The sequence below is a fragment of the Zootoca vivipara genome, chromosome 3, assembly GCF_963506605.1.
Source record: "Zootoca vivipara chromosome 3, rZooViv1.1, whole genome shotgun sequence".
Classification (NCBI taxonomy): domain Eukaryota; kingdom Metazoa; phylum Chordata; class Lepidosauria; order Squamata; family Lacertidae; genus Zootoca; species Zootoca vivipara.
In genome coordinates, this window is record NC_083278.1 from 97274964 (window position 1) to 97293270 (window position 18307).

At 44.2% G+C, this 18307-nt stretch overlaps 1 protein-coding gene across 1 annotated transcript in view; it reads left to right on the top strand.

Moving 5' to 3' along the window:
* PKDCC (protein kinase domain containing, cytoplasmic) overlaps nt 1-16254 on the top strand; it is a 49703-nt gene extending 33449 nt beyond the window's left edge. Inside the window, exons 6-7 of the mRNA XM_035111230.2 lie at nt 11926-12099; nt 13484-16254. Coding sequence (XP_034967121.2) covers nt 11926-12099; nt 13484-13569 — 260 coding nt within the window. The 3' untranslated portion in view covers nt 13570-16254. The remainder of the gene's footprint in view (nt 1-11925; nt 12100-13483) is intronic.
* The last annotated feature ends 2053 nt before the right edge of the window (nt 16255-18307 follow it).

An 18307-nucleotide genomic window follows, 5' to 3' on the forward strand; every position in this document is an offset into this window, starting at 1 on the left:
GCTAGTGCCAGAATGCTGACAAAGGTGAAGCCAGACGGGCCTTCTTGGGGAGAGCATTTCCTAAACTAACAGTCCATTGCCATCATCATGACCATTGTGTCCAGTCCTGAGGGCTGCAGTTAAAGATGGATATTGACAAACTGGAATGTGGTCAGAGAAGAGCGGCAAAGATGGTGAGATCATATGGGATTTGGGAACTTAAGTCCTATGAGGAAAAGTTGAAGGGGTATGTGTAGCTTAGAGAAGAGATGATTAAAAGGTGACACGATCACCATCTTCAGATATCATGTGAACTCCTGCTTCTAGACTGAAGTTGAACAGTCTAGTTACAAAGAATTACACACAGGCGTTGCACATCTGTCATTTGTGAGAACTGTGCCCGAGGGGCATGTTCAGAAGTGAGGAGGGACACATACAGAAACAGGATTACAGTTTCTGCTTCTCTACCTCTATACCCTCCAACATTTCTCCGATGAAAATAAGGACGTTCTGTTCCATAATGATAATTTTAATATTTATACCCCACACATCTTACTGGGTTGCCCCAGCCATTCTGGGCAGCTTCCAACATATATAAAAACATAATAAAACATTAAACCAGGCATGTCCAACCAGTAGATCGTGATCTACTGGTAGATCCCTGGCTGATCCTGGTAGATCGTGGGACCCTTATTGATTGTAGGATTAAATAAAGTTTACCGAAAGTTAACAAAAGCTGAAGAACCCTGGGCAATCCTACCCCCCCCCCAAAGCTCAATAACTCTGGGCAATCTACCCGCCCCACGTACACTCCTCCAATGACAATGGGTAGATCACTGCCATTTGTTTTTAATACTGGGAGTAGATCACAGTCTCTTGGGAGTTGGACGTGCCTGCTTTAAACGATAAAATTAACTTCAGGCGGCTCGAGGGTTGGATAACTCCATACCCTCCAATATTTCGCCAGTGAAAATAGGGACGTCCTAAGGGATCAAATCAAAACCAGGACAGCTTCTCTAAATCAAGGACACCCCTGGAAAACAGGGACAGGAGGGTCTGTAACTCCTGTAGTAGAGTTTATACACACACACCCTCCCCAAATACCCACTCAAGTTGCTGGATTTAGATGAAACCACAGACAGGAAGACCACATATTCCACCACCCAGAGTCCATGTGCCATGGCACCTGTTGCTATGGCAACAGCCAGGTTGGAACAGGAAGTGTGGATTGTGAAGAGCGGCCTACTTTAGTCTTTTGGTGTTCCAGTCTGAACCTACTTATCTCCTTTAATTGCATGTAATATCCACCCACAAAGGATCCCCGTTCAATTTTTCTGTATACCTTAAATACCCATGCGACTAGAGTATAGTTCTCCAAGGCCCAAGAGGCACACTTGCCATAGGTTTCTAGTGATATTTATGAGTTCTTCATAAAGCTCTTGTTTCAAGTGGGCCTAATTCTTAAGAAGCCATTACAGCCAGCATCTCTTTCTCTTTGTCTAATAGTTTGCATCCATCTGTGCTGTGCGTCAAGGCTTCTAGCATGTGCTGACGGGTTTATGGATCCCCTGGGCCTTGTCTTCCAGCCTGCATAGTGCGTTGTGTGTGTGTGTGTGTGTGTGTGCGCGCGTGTTTCTTCCATTGGCTGGCCTGCTCTCCACTCGCTTCTTCCGTTCCTCTCTGGCAAGGCAAAGCAAAGCAAGACAGAGAGGACAAATAATGTTGCGTTCTTTTCCTCCACCGGGTGTTCTGCCAATTGTCAGCCAGTGTGGTCCACTTGACGGAGCACTGGACTTTAACCTGACTTCAGACCTTCATTCAGCCATGAACTCAGTGGGTGGGCTTTGGCACATCATTTTAGTGGGAATGATGCAGGCCCATCTTAGAAAGTTGCTAAAGCAACAATGAGCAGGTACCTCACAGATTCTTAAGGCTGTTGTGGTTCCCCACTTCAGTGAGTGACAGGATGTTCCGGAGCAGTGCTACTGAGCTTGATTTCATTGGATGAGACCGTGATGGAGACTTATGTCACCTCTGCGATATTCGAAAGCAGCTTTTCAAAAAGCTTTTGAGAAAGCCCCGCGAGTCAGCTTAGCAGTCGTGGAATAAGAGGTGAGGTCCTGTTAGGAATGGGAAGTGGTTAAGAAACAGGAAGCAGAGAGCAGGAAAAAATGGGCAGTACAATAAAAAAAGCCAATATATTTAGAATAAAACAGTGTAAGATTCAAAATAGGCACCCATGCTTGAGAGACCCATTCATCCAGTTGAGAAAGAGTGCTGGAACAAAAATGTCATCAGAAAGTGCAGATAGATATCACAACGGGGAAATAGAAAGTGAAGTCCCCTGAGGATTGCTATTGAGACCTGTGCTTTTAAACTTGTTCATTAATAAACTAGAGTTTTGCATGCTCACTTGGACATACCTGCTTTTTGCCATAAGCAACTAGGGAATTTGCTATTCACAAAGCTAATTTTAAAAATTAGTAATTGCTCTTCAGTTCAAACTGCAAATTTAAGATTTTGAATCTTCCACAATCCATTTGTGAAAATGTTTTCAGGACTTCAGCATGCAGCGCCAGAAACCCATGCATATAGATTCAGTCGTTCTCGAATAGATACAGTTGGCTCTCAAACAGAATGCGTTCTGGGAGTCCGTTCGACTCTCGGAACCATTCAAAAACCAAGGCATGGCTTCTGATTGGCTGCGGGAGTGTCCTGCAGTCAATTGGAAGCCATGGAGCTGCGCAGGACATTAGGCTTGCTTCCGAAAATCGTTCAAAAACCGGAACACTCGCTTCCAGGTTTAGATCGTTTGGGAGCCGATTTGTTCGGGAGCCAAGGTGTTTGAGATCCAAGGTACAACTGTATAGGTAAAAGTCCAAAAGATCACTGGTGAATACCAGTGATTTTTTTTTAAATTCTAAAATTTTTATTGCAAAACGTTTCAATATATACATATATGTTTTCAATAAGGGTACAGCATTAATACAATACAATATTTACAAAGAATCAAAAGAAGGGAAAAAGAGGGGGGGGAAGAGAAGAAAGAAGAAAAAAGGAAAGAAAGAAAATTGGGGAAATTAGAAGAAAAAAAAGAAGAAAAAGAAGGAAACTAGAGACACTCCCAATCAAAATCCCGATTATATCCACAACGTTTTGATACATGAAATGAAAATTAATCTTTTTCCCCACCCCTCCCTTTCCCTCCCTTTCCCTCCCTCATCCCCACCCGTCCACCATCCTCTCCCTCAACTATTACATCCATGTTACCATATCTTTCCCATTACTTAGTAATCTTCGCAGTGTAACTCTCAGTGACGTTTATCAAATCCTCATTTAATCAAATCATTTTGTTATGAGTCGTTACTGACCTTTTTATCTTTTTCTTGCTCTGTAACGTTATCAATTAAGAAGTGAGATGAGGAGGTGGGCCTAATGGCTACGTCTTATGTTTAATTTTGATTCATTCCTCAAACTTCCTGTCTTTCCCCGATGCATTTTATTCCTCTTAACTTTGAACGTACGTAACCCAGTACATTTGTCTATATCAAATATCAAATGCGTTCTTATTTCTTTTGCACCAATGTTTTCCTATCAAAATTTCTGCCTTCCCGCCACACTATAAGTTTCAATCTGACATTAATACAGGTAATATTCCTTTACAATATTTTTCCACATATACTTTGTATTTTTCCCACTTAGCAGCAAAGTTTTGTTTTGATTTACCTCGTAAATTATTTGTTAGAATGGCCATCTCCGCCAGTTCTTGTAGCTTGCCCCTTGCTGGTGAATACCAGTGATTTAAAGGGGAAGGGTCACAGTTCAGTGACGGTCCATGCTTTGTGTACAAAATATCCCCAGTTCAATCCCTGGCATCTGGTGAGGCTGAAATGCCACGACTCCTTGTAGATGTTGTTGTTGTTGTTTAGTCGTTTAGTCGTGTCCGACTCTTCGTGACCCCATGGACCATAGCACGCCAGGCACTCCTGTCTTGCACTGCCTCCCGTAGTTTGGTCAAACTCATGTTCGTAGCTTCGAGAACACTGTCCAACCATCTTGTCCTCTGTCGTCCCCTTCTCCTAGTGCCCTCAATCTTTCCCAACATCAGGGTCTTTTCCAAGGATTCTTCTCTTCTCATGAGGTGGCCAAAGTATTGGAGCCTCAGCTTCACGATCTGTCCTTCCAGGGAGCACTCAGGGCTGATTTCCTTAAGAATGGATAGGTTTGATCTTCTAGCAGTCCATGGGACTCTCAAGAGTCTCCTCCAGCACCATAATTCAAAAGCATCAATTCTTCGGCGATCAGCCTTCTTGATGGTCCAGCTCTCACTCCCATACATCACTACTGGGAAAACCATAGCTTTAACTATACGGACCTTTGTCGGCAAGGTGATGTCTCTGCTTTTTAAGATGCTGTCTAGGTTTGTCATTGCTTTTCTCCCAAGAAGCAGGCGTCTTTTAATTTCGTGACTGCTGTCACCATCTGCAGTGATTAAGGAGCCCAAGAAAGTAAAATCTCTCACTGCCTCCATTTCTTCCCCTTCTATTTGCCAGGAGGTGATGGGACCAGTGGCCATGATCTTGGTTTTGTTGATGTTGAGCTTCAGACCATATTTTGCGCTCTCCTCTTTCACCCTCATTAAAAGGTTCTTTAATTCCTCCTCGCTTTCTGCCATCAAGGTTGTGTCATCTGCATATCTGAGGTTGTTGATATTTCTTCCGGCAATCTTAATTCCTGCTTGGGATTCATCTAGTCCAGCCTTTCGCATGATGAATTCTGCATATAAGTTAAATAAGCAGGGAGACAATATACAACCTTGTCGTACTCCTTTCCCAATTTTGAACCAATCAGTTGTTCCATATCCAGTTCTAACTGTAGCTTCTTGTCCCACATAGAGATTTCTCAGGAGACAGATGAGGTGATCAGGCACTCCCATTTCTTTAAGAACTTGCCATAGTTTGCTGTGGTCGACACAGTCAAAGGCTTTTGCATAGTCAATGAAGCAGAAGTAGACGTTTTTCTGGAACTCTCTAGCTTTCTCCATAATCCAGCGCATGTTTGCTATTTGGTCTCTGGTTCCTCTGCCCCTTCGAAATCCAGCTTGCACTTCTGGGAGTTCTCGGTCCACATACTGCCTAAGCCTGCCTTGTAGAATTTTAAGCATAACCTTGCTAGCGTGTGAAATGAGCGCAATTGTGCGGTAGTTGGAGCATTCTTTGGCACTGCCCTTCTTTGGAATTGGGATGTAGACTGATCTTCTCCAATCCTCTGGCCATTGCTGAGTTTTCCAAACTTGCTGGCATATTGGGTGTAGCACCTTAACAGCATCATCTTTTAAAATTTTAAATAGTTCAGCTGGAATATCATCACTTCCACTGGCCTTGTTATTAGCAGTGCTTTCTAAGGCCCATTTGACTTCACTCTCCAAGATGTCTGGCTCAAGGTCAGCAACCACACTACCTGGGGTGTACGAGACCTCCATATCTTTCTGGTATAATTCCTCTGTGTATTCTTGCCACCTCTTCTTGATGTCTTCTGCTTCTGTTAGGTCCTTACCACTTTTGTCCTTGATTATGGTAATCTTTGTACGAAATGTTCCTTTCATATCTCCAATTTTCTTGAACAGATCTCTGGTTTTCCCCATTCTATTGTTTTCCTCTATTTCTTTGCATTGCTCATTTAAGAAGACCCTCTTGTCTCTCCTTGCTGCTTTTTGGAAATCTGCATTCAGTTTCCTGTATCTTTCCCTATCTCCCTTGCATTTTGCTTGCCTCCTCTCCTCCGCTATTTGTAAGGCCTCGTTGGACAGCCATTTTGCTTTCTTGCATTTCCTTTTCCTTGGGATGGTTTTCGTTGCTGCCTCCTGTATAATGTTACGAGCCTCCATCCATAGTTCTTCAGGCACTCTGTCCACCAAATCTAAATCCTTAAACCTGTTCCTCATTTCCACTGTGTATTCATAAGGGATTTGATTCAGATTGTATCTTACTGGCCCAGCAGTTTTTCCTACTTTCTTCAGTTTAAGCTGGATTTTTGCGATAAGAAGCTGATGATCTGAGTTACAGTCAGCTCCAGGTCTTGTTTTTGCTGACTGTATAGAGCTTCTCCATCTTTGGCTGCAGAGAATATAATCAACCTGATTTCGATGCTGCCCATTTGGTGATATCCATGTGTAGAGTCGTCTCTTGTGTTGTTGGAAGAGAGTGTTTGTGATGACCAGCTTGTTCTCTTGACAGAACTCTATTAGCCTTTGCCCTGCTTCATTTTGAACTCCAAGGCCAAACTTGCCAGTTGTTCCTTTTATCTCTTGATTCCCTACTTTAGCATTCCAATCCCCTGTAATGAGAAGAACATCCTTCTTTGGTGTCATTTCTAGAAGGTGTTGTAGGTCTTCATAGAATTGGTCAATTTCACTTTCTTCAGCACCGGTAGTTGGTGCATAAACTTGGATTACTGTGATGTTAAAAGGTCTGCCTAGGATTCGTATCGAGATCATTCTGTCATTTTTGAGATTGCATCCCATTACAGCTTTTGCCACTCTTTTGTTGACTATGAGGGCCACTCCATTTCTTCTACAGGATTCCTGCCCACAGTAGTAGATATGATAGTCACCCGAACTGAATTCACCCATTCCCTTCCATTTTAGTTCACTGATGCCCAGGATGTCGATATTTATTCTTGTCATCTCATTTTTGACCACATCCAGCTTACCTCTATTCATGGTTCTTACTTGTAGATAATCTTCCTTGTAGATAATACTGGTCTATTTTACATATTTCATTTCATTTATCTGGGCTCTTCTTCCATCCTGGAATCCAAGGTGATGCCCCTATGGTTCTGAATCAGTCCAGGTACTAACCAGACTTAGCCCTGTTTAGCTTCAGCAAAGTGGTGGCTTCATGGGACTTCAGATCACCCCTTGGAACCAATGGTCTGGTTTGGTATGAGATAACCTCCTGTGTGACTATAGGGTTGGAGAACGTCTTTCAGCCGTGGGGCCACATTCCATCCTGGCCAGAGGCAAAAGGTGTCACAACAATGGATGGGACTTTTTTTTACCTTTGTGCAATGAACTAAATCCCAGCCATCCTCTACCGAGGCAAGCAATGGGAATTATCAGAGTTGAAAGACAGACTTCATAAGTTTAAGGCACACTTCAGCCAGATCAAAGCAGCCAAAGAGCAGGGCCGGTGGGGGGTACAGCCTGCAGAGAAAGGTCAGGGCCTATGAGAGTCCTGAGGGCCAGATAGAAAGATCTTGAGGGCCACATTTGGGCTTCCTAACTCCTGCTACAGATAGTTTTGGGACATTGACAGCATTTGCCTCTTCTTGTTTACGGGCGATGTTCTCTGTGTTGACAAGGTCAGCTGATACTCATCTCGCTCTGTGTGGGGCACTGTCTCCTTCCTGGAGAAGGAGCACCACATTCCGTTCTCCCACAGGTCTCTCTTTTAAACTAGCATGCAGACGGAAGGAGAATAACAACTGTTGAAATCGGTGGCTCTTCCAAGTTCCGTGCCAGTCTTGAGGATCTGCCAAAAACTGTTCCAAACAGAGGCCCTGTGTCCTCATAGAGGGCCCCCTTACAGTTGTCCTCCTGTGGTGCTTCTCAAACCTCTCTCTTTCTCAGATGGCAGCTTTCTACCTTTCCCCTCCTGTTCAGCAACTTCCTCATCTTGGTAGGGATGGATGAATCTGTCAAATTCAGACCCCGCCCCCCCTCTCATTTTTCCAGTTGTGATTTTCCACATGCGTTGCTACTATTAAAAGAAAAAGAAGTCTGCAAAAAATATCATAGCATTTTCGTGCACATTAATCCTAATACACACATTTCTGGACTCGTTTTTCGGTTGGGGAGCTGCAATGCAAAATTCGGGAGAAGCGTGAATTTCAACGGGTAGTTGCATTTTTCAGTCCACATAATAGTTTTCGGGAAGTGGGAATGAGTTGGGTGGTTCTCATTAGAACGAGACTAGAAATTTTTTTCTCGACTCATCTCGGGACCCAACTAGTCCCCCTCCTCTCTGCACATTTGTGTGCAGCCTGCGTTGCCATTTACTAAATATGTTATGACATAGTATTTATATTAGTCCAGAGCCCGGAGACCTTTGGAGACCTCTGTGGCTTCCGGGCTCTAGGAATTTGACAGATGGGTCTGTGCAACATACCTCTGCAAGCTGCCAGGAGTGGAAAGATTTACTTTATTTGCCTGAACCTTTTCGCAGGAACAGAACACGTTAGGTAATATTACAAGAGCTTTATTTAGACCACTGAACTCGCATGGGCTGGCAGGGGGGGGGGGGAAGAGAAGAGTGACCGTTAGTCTATCTCTGGTAATGACATTTCCAAGCAGGCAGAGCAGTAGGGCCAGAATTAATGGCAGCAAAAAGTACAAGCTATGCAGACGTTGCTTATTTGAGAATAACGAATTGGTCAGATACAGTGGTACCTCCGGATGCAAACGGGATCCATTCTGGAGCCCTGTTCACAACCAGAGCAGTACGCAACCTGAAGTGCCGAATCTGTGCATGCGTGTGATGTCATTCGGCGCATCTACACATGCACGAATCGCCGAACCAGGAAGTAACCCATTCCGGCACTTCCAGGTTCGGTGCGTTCATAACCCATGATGTATGCAACCCGCAGCGAATGTAACCAGAGGTATGACTGTACTGTATAGAATCAGAGAATGGTAGGGTCAGGACGTCCCCCAAGGGGTCATCTAGTCCAACCCCCAGCAACGCCATACCATTCAACTGCCCCATTTTAAGCAGGAATTACAGAAGCCAGTCCTATTTTGGACCAGTACTCTGGTGTGACCCACCTGACTCGCACCAGAGTGCCGGACCAAAAGATGCAGCAGGTTCAACTGGATGACCCTTGTGGCCCCTTCTGACCCTCCAATGCTATGATTCTATGAAGGCTGGCCCCCAGGCATCTCCTTGGGATTCAACAGGAGTTACTTTAGCATGACAGCTTTCTGCTTTTGGCTTTGAGCTGCAACCTGGAGCTTCAGTGGGTGAGGAATGAGTTGGGGCTGCATGTCAGATGAGCTGGAAAACAGCGCTCAGCTTACACTCTTGAGTCTTTGAGCCAGAGCTGGTTAAAAAGGACCAGGAGGCTGGGGGAATCTCACCTTCTCCTTGCAGGAAGGAGCAGTGAGACATCAGTGTACTAGTTTAACCCCAGACTCAGGTTACCAATCGTTCTCATTCTGAATTCCAGATTCAGTGCTCTTGCCATTCTGCCTAAGTCCCCTTAAGGGTCTCTTGTCGTTATTACGGCATACGTTGGGTGGGGCCCAAGGGTCATTTAGTCCAACCCCCTGCAATGCAACCAATACCGAGGATTAGTTGAGTTTTGTGGGTCTTGGGAGTTGAAGGTCTGAAGGTCTGGGATTTTATCCTTCTTCTCGGCACCCAGGAAAGGTGTCAAATAACAGGGTGTAGGTCCAGAATTAAGAAGGCAAGTTATTTTGAGAACCTCTGTGGTGAAGCTCTGTTTTTGTCTGGATTTTGCTTTTAAACATGGTTGCTGACAACATGAGAACTCTTGGCTTTCCCCACCATTATTTTTTTTGGGGGGGGGGCTTCAAAAGCAAATTCCCATCTCTTAGGATTCAGGTGATAAGTTTAGTGGGCAGTTCCTGGTGTCTGCGTATGCTGCTTGTTTAAGATTTCTATGGACTGGGGGTGGGCGGCATAGAGTTTTAGCGCCCTGCATAGCTTCATGTCTCTCTCCCACAAGTGGCATGCAAAGTGTGTAACTGTCCTTAAGATGGACAGCCTGCAGCACAATCCTGCATAGGTCTAATCAGAAGTAAGTCCCGTTGATTTTCATTGAGGCTTACTCTCAGGTACATGGGTATAGGGTTGCAACCTAATACAGGCCATAAGATCCGTCTGTGCAGAATTTTAATTTTGTTTCAAAACCCAAGCTCTGTCGAGAATGCAGGAGTCTACCATATTCCGGCGTATAAGACGACTGGGCGTATAAGACGACCCCCAACTTTTCCAGTTAAAATATAGAGTTTGGGATAATAATAATAATAATAATAATAATAATAATAATAATAATTTATTATTTATAAACCGCCCATCTGGCTGGGTTTCCCCAGCCACTCTGGGCGGCTTCCAACAGAAAAATAAAATACAATAATAGATTAAATATTAAAAGCCTTCCTAAACAGGGCTGCCTTCAGGTGTCTTCTAAAAATCTGGTAGCTGTTTTTCTCCTTGACATCTGATGGGAGGGCGTTCCACAGGGCGGGCGCCACTACTGAGAAGGCCCTCTGCCTAGTTCCCTGCAACTTGGCTTCTCGCAACCAGGGAACCGCCAGAAGGCCCTCGGTGCTGGACCTCAGTGTCCGGGCAAAACGATGGGGGTGGAGACGCTCCTTCAGGTATACTGGACCGAGGCCATTTAGGGCCTTAAAGGTCAGCACCAACACTTTGAACTGTGCTCGGAAACGTACTGGGAGCCAATATACGTACTGGGAGCTGTATAAGAAATACGACCCAGCGTATAAGACAACCCCCGACTTTTAAGAAGATTTTCCTGAGTTAAAAAGTAGTCTTATACGCAGGAATATACAGTACTTCCTGAATGTGGTTTTGCATTTTGCTTCCTCGTTGTCAGAGGAGAAGAAGCCAAGGGCTGTGTGAAACCAACGTGTGTTTACTAAATATTTCACATACTTTCCAAGGAGATGGTGTGTGGAATGCATGCTTAATGGCATGGGGAGCAATTTTCATATAAACCAATCTGTTGTCTGTCAGATTGTGCACAGTCCCCAGGACGTGATGCCTCCTCTCAGGTATGCCTGTGTATAATCGCAGCCAAAAGTTAACTCTGTGACTGTCGAGTTGGAAGCATCCTTAACAAAGCCCCGTTCCAAAATATCAACAGGCTGAAATTTCATAGCTGCAGGCAAAAAAACAAAACAACCCCCCCCCTCCTCTTGAACTGAAATGACTCCAACAAAACACGAGGCCGTGAAACTAGAAATTCAGCCTACAGTTTGTTTAATGGGTACAATTAGAAGCGCGTGGTTTTTTCTTTTAAAAAAACACACACAAAAAACCAGACGGGTGATTTGTGAGCCCATCGGCTAAGTAGAAATGTTTATAAATGATTAGTTTGATTTGCCTGATGTATTCATAAACCGGAGACTGCAGGCAGCTGGGGAATGGCCGAGAGCCTTGAACAGGGAACAAGACAGAGAAAGGCGCTCAGAGAAGGAAGGGAGACTGAACGGCAGCCAATGGGGGCAGCTAATCCACAGGCATTGCCGCAGTGGGGCAAGCCCCAAACAACTCCATGTCATTCCTCCCCCCCCTCCCGCCCAATGCCTTTATCTCAGGGGGCCCATCAAGCAAACTGCCCCTTTGTATTCCTCCTAGGAAGAAATAAAAAAGTTTGCTTAATTAAAAACCCGTCTTTTCTTCACAAAGGCAGAGAAAAACAGCCACGCTCTCCTGACTCAGAAGGAGGGCCGAGACGCCTGATCGGGTCTTGCCCTGACAATTCAGCCCCCTGTTCAGAGCAAATGATGGCTGAGTCGCCTGTTCATTCAAGTGGATGTTGTTTGCTCAGTAGAACATTCTCTCTCTAAAGAGCTCGACGAAATGAAAAGCTTTGCAGTACGCAGGAAGGAGACGAGGGACAGAATTTTAGGGGCAGATGCAGTTTCTTGGCAAACTTTTTTCTTTCTTTCTTTCTTTTCTTCTCCACCAAAACGAGCATAGCAAAATATTCCTTTGGGCAGATATTTTGTGCATGATTAACACACGCACATGTACGCACACACACAAACACACACACACCAGCAATATATTTCAGAAACAGAGAAGAGGGCCAGTAACATTTTCTAAGACTACATTGGAGAGGACCCACTTTCCTTAAAAATAGCACATGTGGAATATTTGCATTTCTTTCCCCCTACAGATTACCGAAAGGTGCCTGAAGCCACTATCACCGATGAGAATTACAGGTGTTGGCCGTCCTACCATCACAAGGAATGTCTCCTATCCGTGTTTGACGTTAGTGAAGCCATAGAGGTTTGCGAGAGTCATTCCCAGTGCAAAGCTTTTGTGCTCACCAATCAGACGACGTGGACAGGTAATAAATGCCGGCAGGCTGGAGTTACTATCATTCCCTCCTAGCAAGATGACCACCAAGGAATGGGATTGGCTTGAAATGGGCACCAGGGCCCTGTTCTCCTTTCAGATCTCATACGTGCAAAATAAGAGGAAAGTGATTGGTCTGTTTGCTGCTGATACCATAGCAGCCTTTAACCCTGCTGCATGGAGAGTGCCTTTCCCTCTCCCCCCCCCCCCTAGAAAAATGGTGAAAGCAAGGGTGGGGTGGGGGTCTCGTCCACCTAGAGGGCGCCAGTTTCACTGAGGAACTTTTTATTTCCCCTGAACTCTTCAGCGTTCCAAAAGTTTATGGAATGTTTCTACGGTAAGTGTCTTCATGGGGGCCCTATGCAATGTGACCTATGTTCCTGGCTTTCGATCACATTTTGGTTCCCAGGAGTTCCATATAGCTGTTGAGCATAGCAAAATCTCTCTTGGCAGTGTCCAGAGCACAACATTATGTTGCTGATGGAAGCACTTGAGAGACGGGTAGAAATTGTATTAAGTTTAGGCAGAAGGTAGAAAGCAGCCAAGCAGCTGCAGAAGCAATCCTGCAAAATGCATTCCAGCACCTTGCCTTTATCGGTCGTCACGAGTGCCATAGAGATTAGTGTGTGTGCTGGATGACCGCTTCCAGCTGGATGAAATGTGAGCAGGATCTTCCTTGGACAAGCGGAGCATTCTGCCCTCCCATCTAGGCACTGGCAGATGCTAACAAATGCTACTTTACTCAAAGGGAAGCCTCAAATGAACTCTTCTTGTGGGGATATACATTAGAGGTCATGCATGTTTCTGGTAATCTTACTAAATATTAGCATTAAAAAAAACCTCTTTCCTACCTAGGAGAGGAACTTTCAAGGAGTTAAACCCAATTAAAAACATGCAGGTTTGCACTGTTGAGGTTTAGAGGGAGCTCCTATGCTTTTCTACTTGGAAGTAAGTATCATTGAACTCGATGGTGCTTACCTCCAAGTAAGAGGGTTTCAAGATTGCACCCTACCGGTAAATTATGCACAGTACTGGAAACCTGCAACATGTGATATTTATTCCCTTTTCAACATGAAACCTGAAATTTCAACATTGGGTATTTAGTATTATTTGGAGTGCTGTTCTGAAATCTCTCATCCAGTTCTTTGTAAATTTTCACCCTCTGCAAAATGTGCTTCCATTTTTCTGCCTCATTCTCAGGGCACTTCAGAATTCCAGTGGGTGCAGAGTTTTGAGCTCATCTTACTGTTACAAAGTGGCCATGGGCGATGAACTTGTTCTCTGCAGCCTCTTTGACTCCCATCACTTCCTAATCTGAAAAAGCTCCAGTGTTTTGATTTTTAAAAAATCACCATTCTTCTTTGTTTTCTGCCCAGGTCGTCAGCTGGTCTACTTCAAGATGGGATCCACTTCCATTGCATCTGATCATGACAAGACGGCCTATGTGAAAGTGATCAATTGAAAGCTAGCCTGGCCTACAAGTCCCAATTCTGTGCAAATTTACTCAGAAGTATCTCCTTTGAAGTTCAGCAAGGCTTACTCTCCAGTCGGCATGCATAGGATTGCAGCCCTAGTTGCAAGCTAGTAAAATATGACTGCAGTCAACAGGCCAATGTAGAGACTGCTGTTGTACGCAAAGAAACTGAGGATGGAGAGGGAATTGCACTATCACTCCTTCTAATCTGCAGAGCGTGAAATCAAACCTTAAAAGAAGAGACCAGAATGACCAGGACGAATGTGCAATAGGATGACGTTTTTAAGATGTGACTTTGAAGAAGCAGACTGAAATCCAAAATGTGATACACTGTGTGGCTATCTATAGGTTGCTAAAAAGGAGCAGCCACCTTTAGTGTGCTTTTCTCACTATGTATAGGGTTTGCATAGGCTTTGGTTGGAAATTCTTGTTCATTTTCACAGGGAGTTTGGAACTTCCAGTTCAGATATTTATACAGGCAAGTACAATCACTGCAGCATTGTTAAAAGCCTCATTGAGTTCCAAAGCTAAGGATGAAACCTCCTGGGAGACAATCAGTACTTCTGTTCATTGAACCAAATATGCAAGACCAAAAATAATTATGGTTGTCCTTGTGCAATGGAACGATACAGCATCTGTTAAAGTTGTCATACATTCCCCAAAACTTATGTTAAGTCAGCTTAAATGGATATAAATCTGCATTATTTGCCTAAGAGGGGGAAAATGCACTAGTTCAAAAAGAGGACAACTTTTTAAAAAAAATGATAGATGTGCATGTTGCAGCAGGCATTGTTTTGGGGAAAACAACCCTCCTCTCTTATATAGGAGGAAACAGAAATCTAATTGGTTAGTTGACTAAATGTTGCAGCCAGACTATCTACAGATTCAATAACATAGCCATTTTTCAGTTTAAAATAAACTAGCGAGATGCCCATCGTTGTGATGGAGGGAGGAGAAGAGAGCCGCTTGCTACAGAGAACCAATGTGTGTGCCTGTAATTAATCAAACAGACACACGGCATCTGTCTCTAACAATGCATCAAATGGTGCCCCAGTCCTAACTGTGGCTATTTATTTTTCCCATACAAGTGAATGGGAGCCATGCTCTTGGATAAAGTAGAAGTGTGTAAGACAGCACTGAGGCTATTAGGAGCCAACCCTACCCATTATTGCCATATAAAGGGAGGAAGATATTGTCCCTGCCTTAATCAGTTTTTGACAAATGTATCCTGCTTGCATTATCCCATATCACTTAATGGGAGCCATTGACAATCAAGCTTGTCCTTATCTGCACAGCTCTCTGGGCTTGATCCCAATAGAACAGGATAGTGGAGTACCAAGAGGCAAAACCCAGGAACTGGTTTTTTGGGTAAGCTCATCAGCAGCTGTCTTAATTTGAAAGCCTGTCCCAGTTTTGTTTGCTTATCTCAAAACCAATGAGTAGTATCATCTAGGTTCGTGTGATATTTCATTACATTGGGCTAACGTCTCTAGTTTGCGTTGGGTGAATTTAACAGGCTGAAATAATGGGCTTTCTTGCATGCTTTCTTGGGGACTCGATCAGGGCCAGCTCTACTGTTTGGCACAGTGAGACAGATGCCTCAGGTGGCACAGCATCTGCAGCCCCTGGCTATTCCTCCTGAGCTTCCCCAGCCATTCCACTTTGCCACCACATGTCCTGAGCTTCCTCATCAGACCTGCTACCTCAGGTGCAGCAAAGGCACTACTGCATCACCCAGTTGAAGTAAGATTCTGCTGCCTGCCATATTTGCTTCTGTATGTGGAATGCCACCCTGTACTCTTGTCTTAGGCAGCAACATTCCCCAGGCCAGCTCTGACTCCGGAAGATGTTCTGGATTGCTGGTATCTGCAACGGATACGATAGGATCGCTCTGTCATAGGGATGGGAAATCTGCACTCCTCCAGATGCTGCTGAACTACAAGTCCCATCATCCCTGAGCATTGGCCACTCTGGCTGGGGTTAGAACCACAGAGCTGTAGAGTTGGAAGGGACCCCCCAAGGGCCATCTAGTCCAACCCCATTCAGCGCAGGAAGCGCAACAAACTAATCCCTGACCAATGGCCATCCAGCTTCTGTTTAAAAACCTCCAATGGAAGAGAGTTCACTATTGGATGGGAGTTGGAGTCCAATGATAGCTGGAGGTTCACAGGTTCCCTATCCTCGCCCTCTAGGAAGCCGTGTAGCTAATCCATGCTGACCAAAGTTCTGCAAATGTACGTGTTCAGAAGAACACCTGAAGGAAAACATTGCATCTGATTCCCGTATGTCGCATTGGGACTGCCACAGAGAAGTGTATCCCTGGCCCATCAGCAGAGCCGCTATTCAAAAAGCACAATTTTTCAGTAGTTGCGACAAAAGGTACATTTCTGCTGCTGTATCTTTTGCATTCTGAAGGTGCTGCTTTCCTGTCTTCAAGAACAAATAACCTTTGACAGCATACAAACCCGAGCCTTAATAAATGCAATAGAAATAGCAAAATCTTTTTTTTAAAAAATGGGCAGAGTGTGTCTAAATAATATGCTTTCAGTGAAAGCAAGGGCGAAAATGTTTAAAAGTGACAAATGTCATACTGTTTTCTAGTTTGTACATTCAGAATCTTTTGTACTTTGGTTCTTAAATTGTTTATTTTTGTAATAAAAAGAAATGAAATGGGTGGACTTGTTTTTTCGCCACTGCTGTGATTTAATATATATCTCCCTCTCCCTCTCCATAGCTGTCAAGTTTTCCCTTTTCTCGCAATAAAGCCTATTCAGCATAAGGGAATTTCCCTTTAAAAAGGGGAGAACTTGACAGCTATGCCCCCCTCTTTTGTTTTTGGATCTTTGATCCTTATAACTGATTTGCTCCAGAGCTGTAGATTTGGTCTGAAGGTGCCTTAGGCTGCTTCATGCTGAAGCTAAGCAGGTTTGGGCCAGGTCAGTGCCTGGATGGGGGGGCCAGCTGGAACCACATGCATGCTGCCTGGGGTTCCATGATGGAATACAGGCAGAAAATCAATAAAATTGTCTTTGCTGTCTCTAATGGGACACTTCCAAGAGCTACAATTCACAGAAAGGTTTAAGAATTGATCCCTCTGCCCAGGGAACTCTGGAATTGTATAGTGGGGCTTGTAGTCAATGAAGTTCACTAATGAACCTAAGTTACACACTTAGTGCTTGGGCTAAAATTGCCAACCAAATGCTTTACTTTCCCGGTTTATCACCACACCAGTTCTTCACGCTGGGCTTCAGTAAAGCACATAATTAGACAGTGCCCATATGATACTGAACGACAGAATAAGTTGGCCACAATAAGGAAATTTTGTTCGTATGATTATTTTCCACCTAGTCATTTTGACAACGCTAGCACCCTATTTGCAAAATTTAACAATTCCAAAATACAGACGCGCTTTCACTTATGCAGGATTGAATATTCTGCCTTCGGCTGTACTTGAGGGGCGATTTCAAAAAATTCCACTGGAAATACGGTTATGTCCATGTGGAGATGGCAGCACTGAGTCAGTGGCTCATGTGATTCTGGCTTGCACTCTTTATAAAGATTTGAGGAGGTTTTTTTTTTACCCCTCTATTATTGTCCATGCCAGGCCACTCAACCATTGCTACTGTGTCCTTTATTCTAGCAGATCAAGATAACCAGCTGACATCAAAAACTGCAAAAAAAAAAGTAGGGGCCATTAGAATAAGATCTATTATTTGATTATTGACGTAAACCTCCAAAAAGTATTTTGGTATAGTTAAGTTTTATTTTATTGCTATGGCTAGTGGCTGATGGAAATGTGTCTAGGCCTGGCATTGGACATAGCCCAAAGGCCCTCTGCAACACCGTATAAAACCCCTTGCCGACTGTGGCATAATGTAAGAGATGGCAGGATTAAATTGTAGTCAAACTTTGGTATGGTTTGGTATGGTGTGTGCAGTGTAGTGGTTAAAGAGCTGGGCCAGGATTGGGGAGATCCAGGTTCAAATCCCCATTCAACCATGAAGCTCACTTTGAGCCAATCATGGTCTTTCAGCCTAACCTGTCACACAAAGTTGTTGTGAGGATCATTAAATGGGATGGAAGGGACAGTGTATGTTGCCTTGAGATCTTTGGAGGAAAGGTGGGTTATGCATGGTGTCACCTAGCAGGTGTCGACTAGGATCAATTGCACACAAGCTTGGAAACCTACGGAAACGTTTTAGCTTGGAAACCTACGGAAACGTTTTAGCTTGGAAACCTACGTAAAAATCAATATTTCTTTAGAATTGTGGATAGAGAAGATCAGGTGGGTGTGGCAAAAAAGTATTTGATGGACTCAAGCCGTTTCTAATTACAGCTTACTCTGGTTCCCAGGGACATCAAAATATCAGTGATGCCCATAGGAGATGTAATGTTGATACCTCAGATTGTCAGAAGCTAATCCCTTATGAAGAAAGGTTGCAGCCTTTGGGTCTTTTTAGTTTATAGAAAAGGCAAGTAATGGAGAACATGATAGAAGCCTATAAACTTATGCACGGTATGGTGAAAGATTCCCTGCCACCTTTGGTTTTAATGTACTTATGCTGAGGGTTGTTCATTTAGCTGTTGCTTTGAGTTGCCTCAGGGACGCGGGTGGCGCTGTGGTCTAAACCACTGAGCCCTAGGGCTTGCCAATCGGAAGGTCGGCGGTTTGAATCCCCACGATGGGGTGAGCTCCATTTGCTCAGTCCCAGCTCCTGCCAACCTA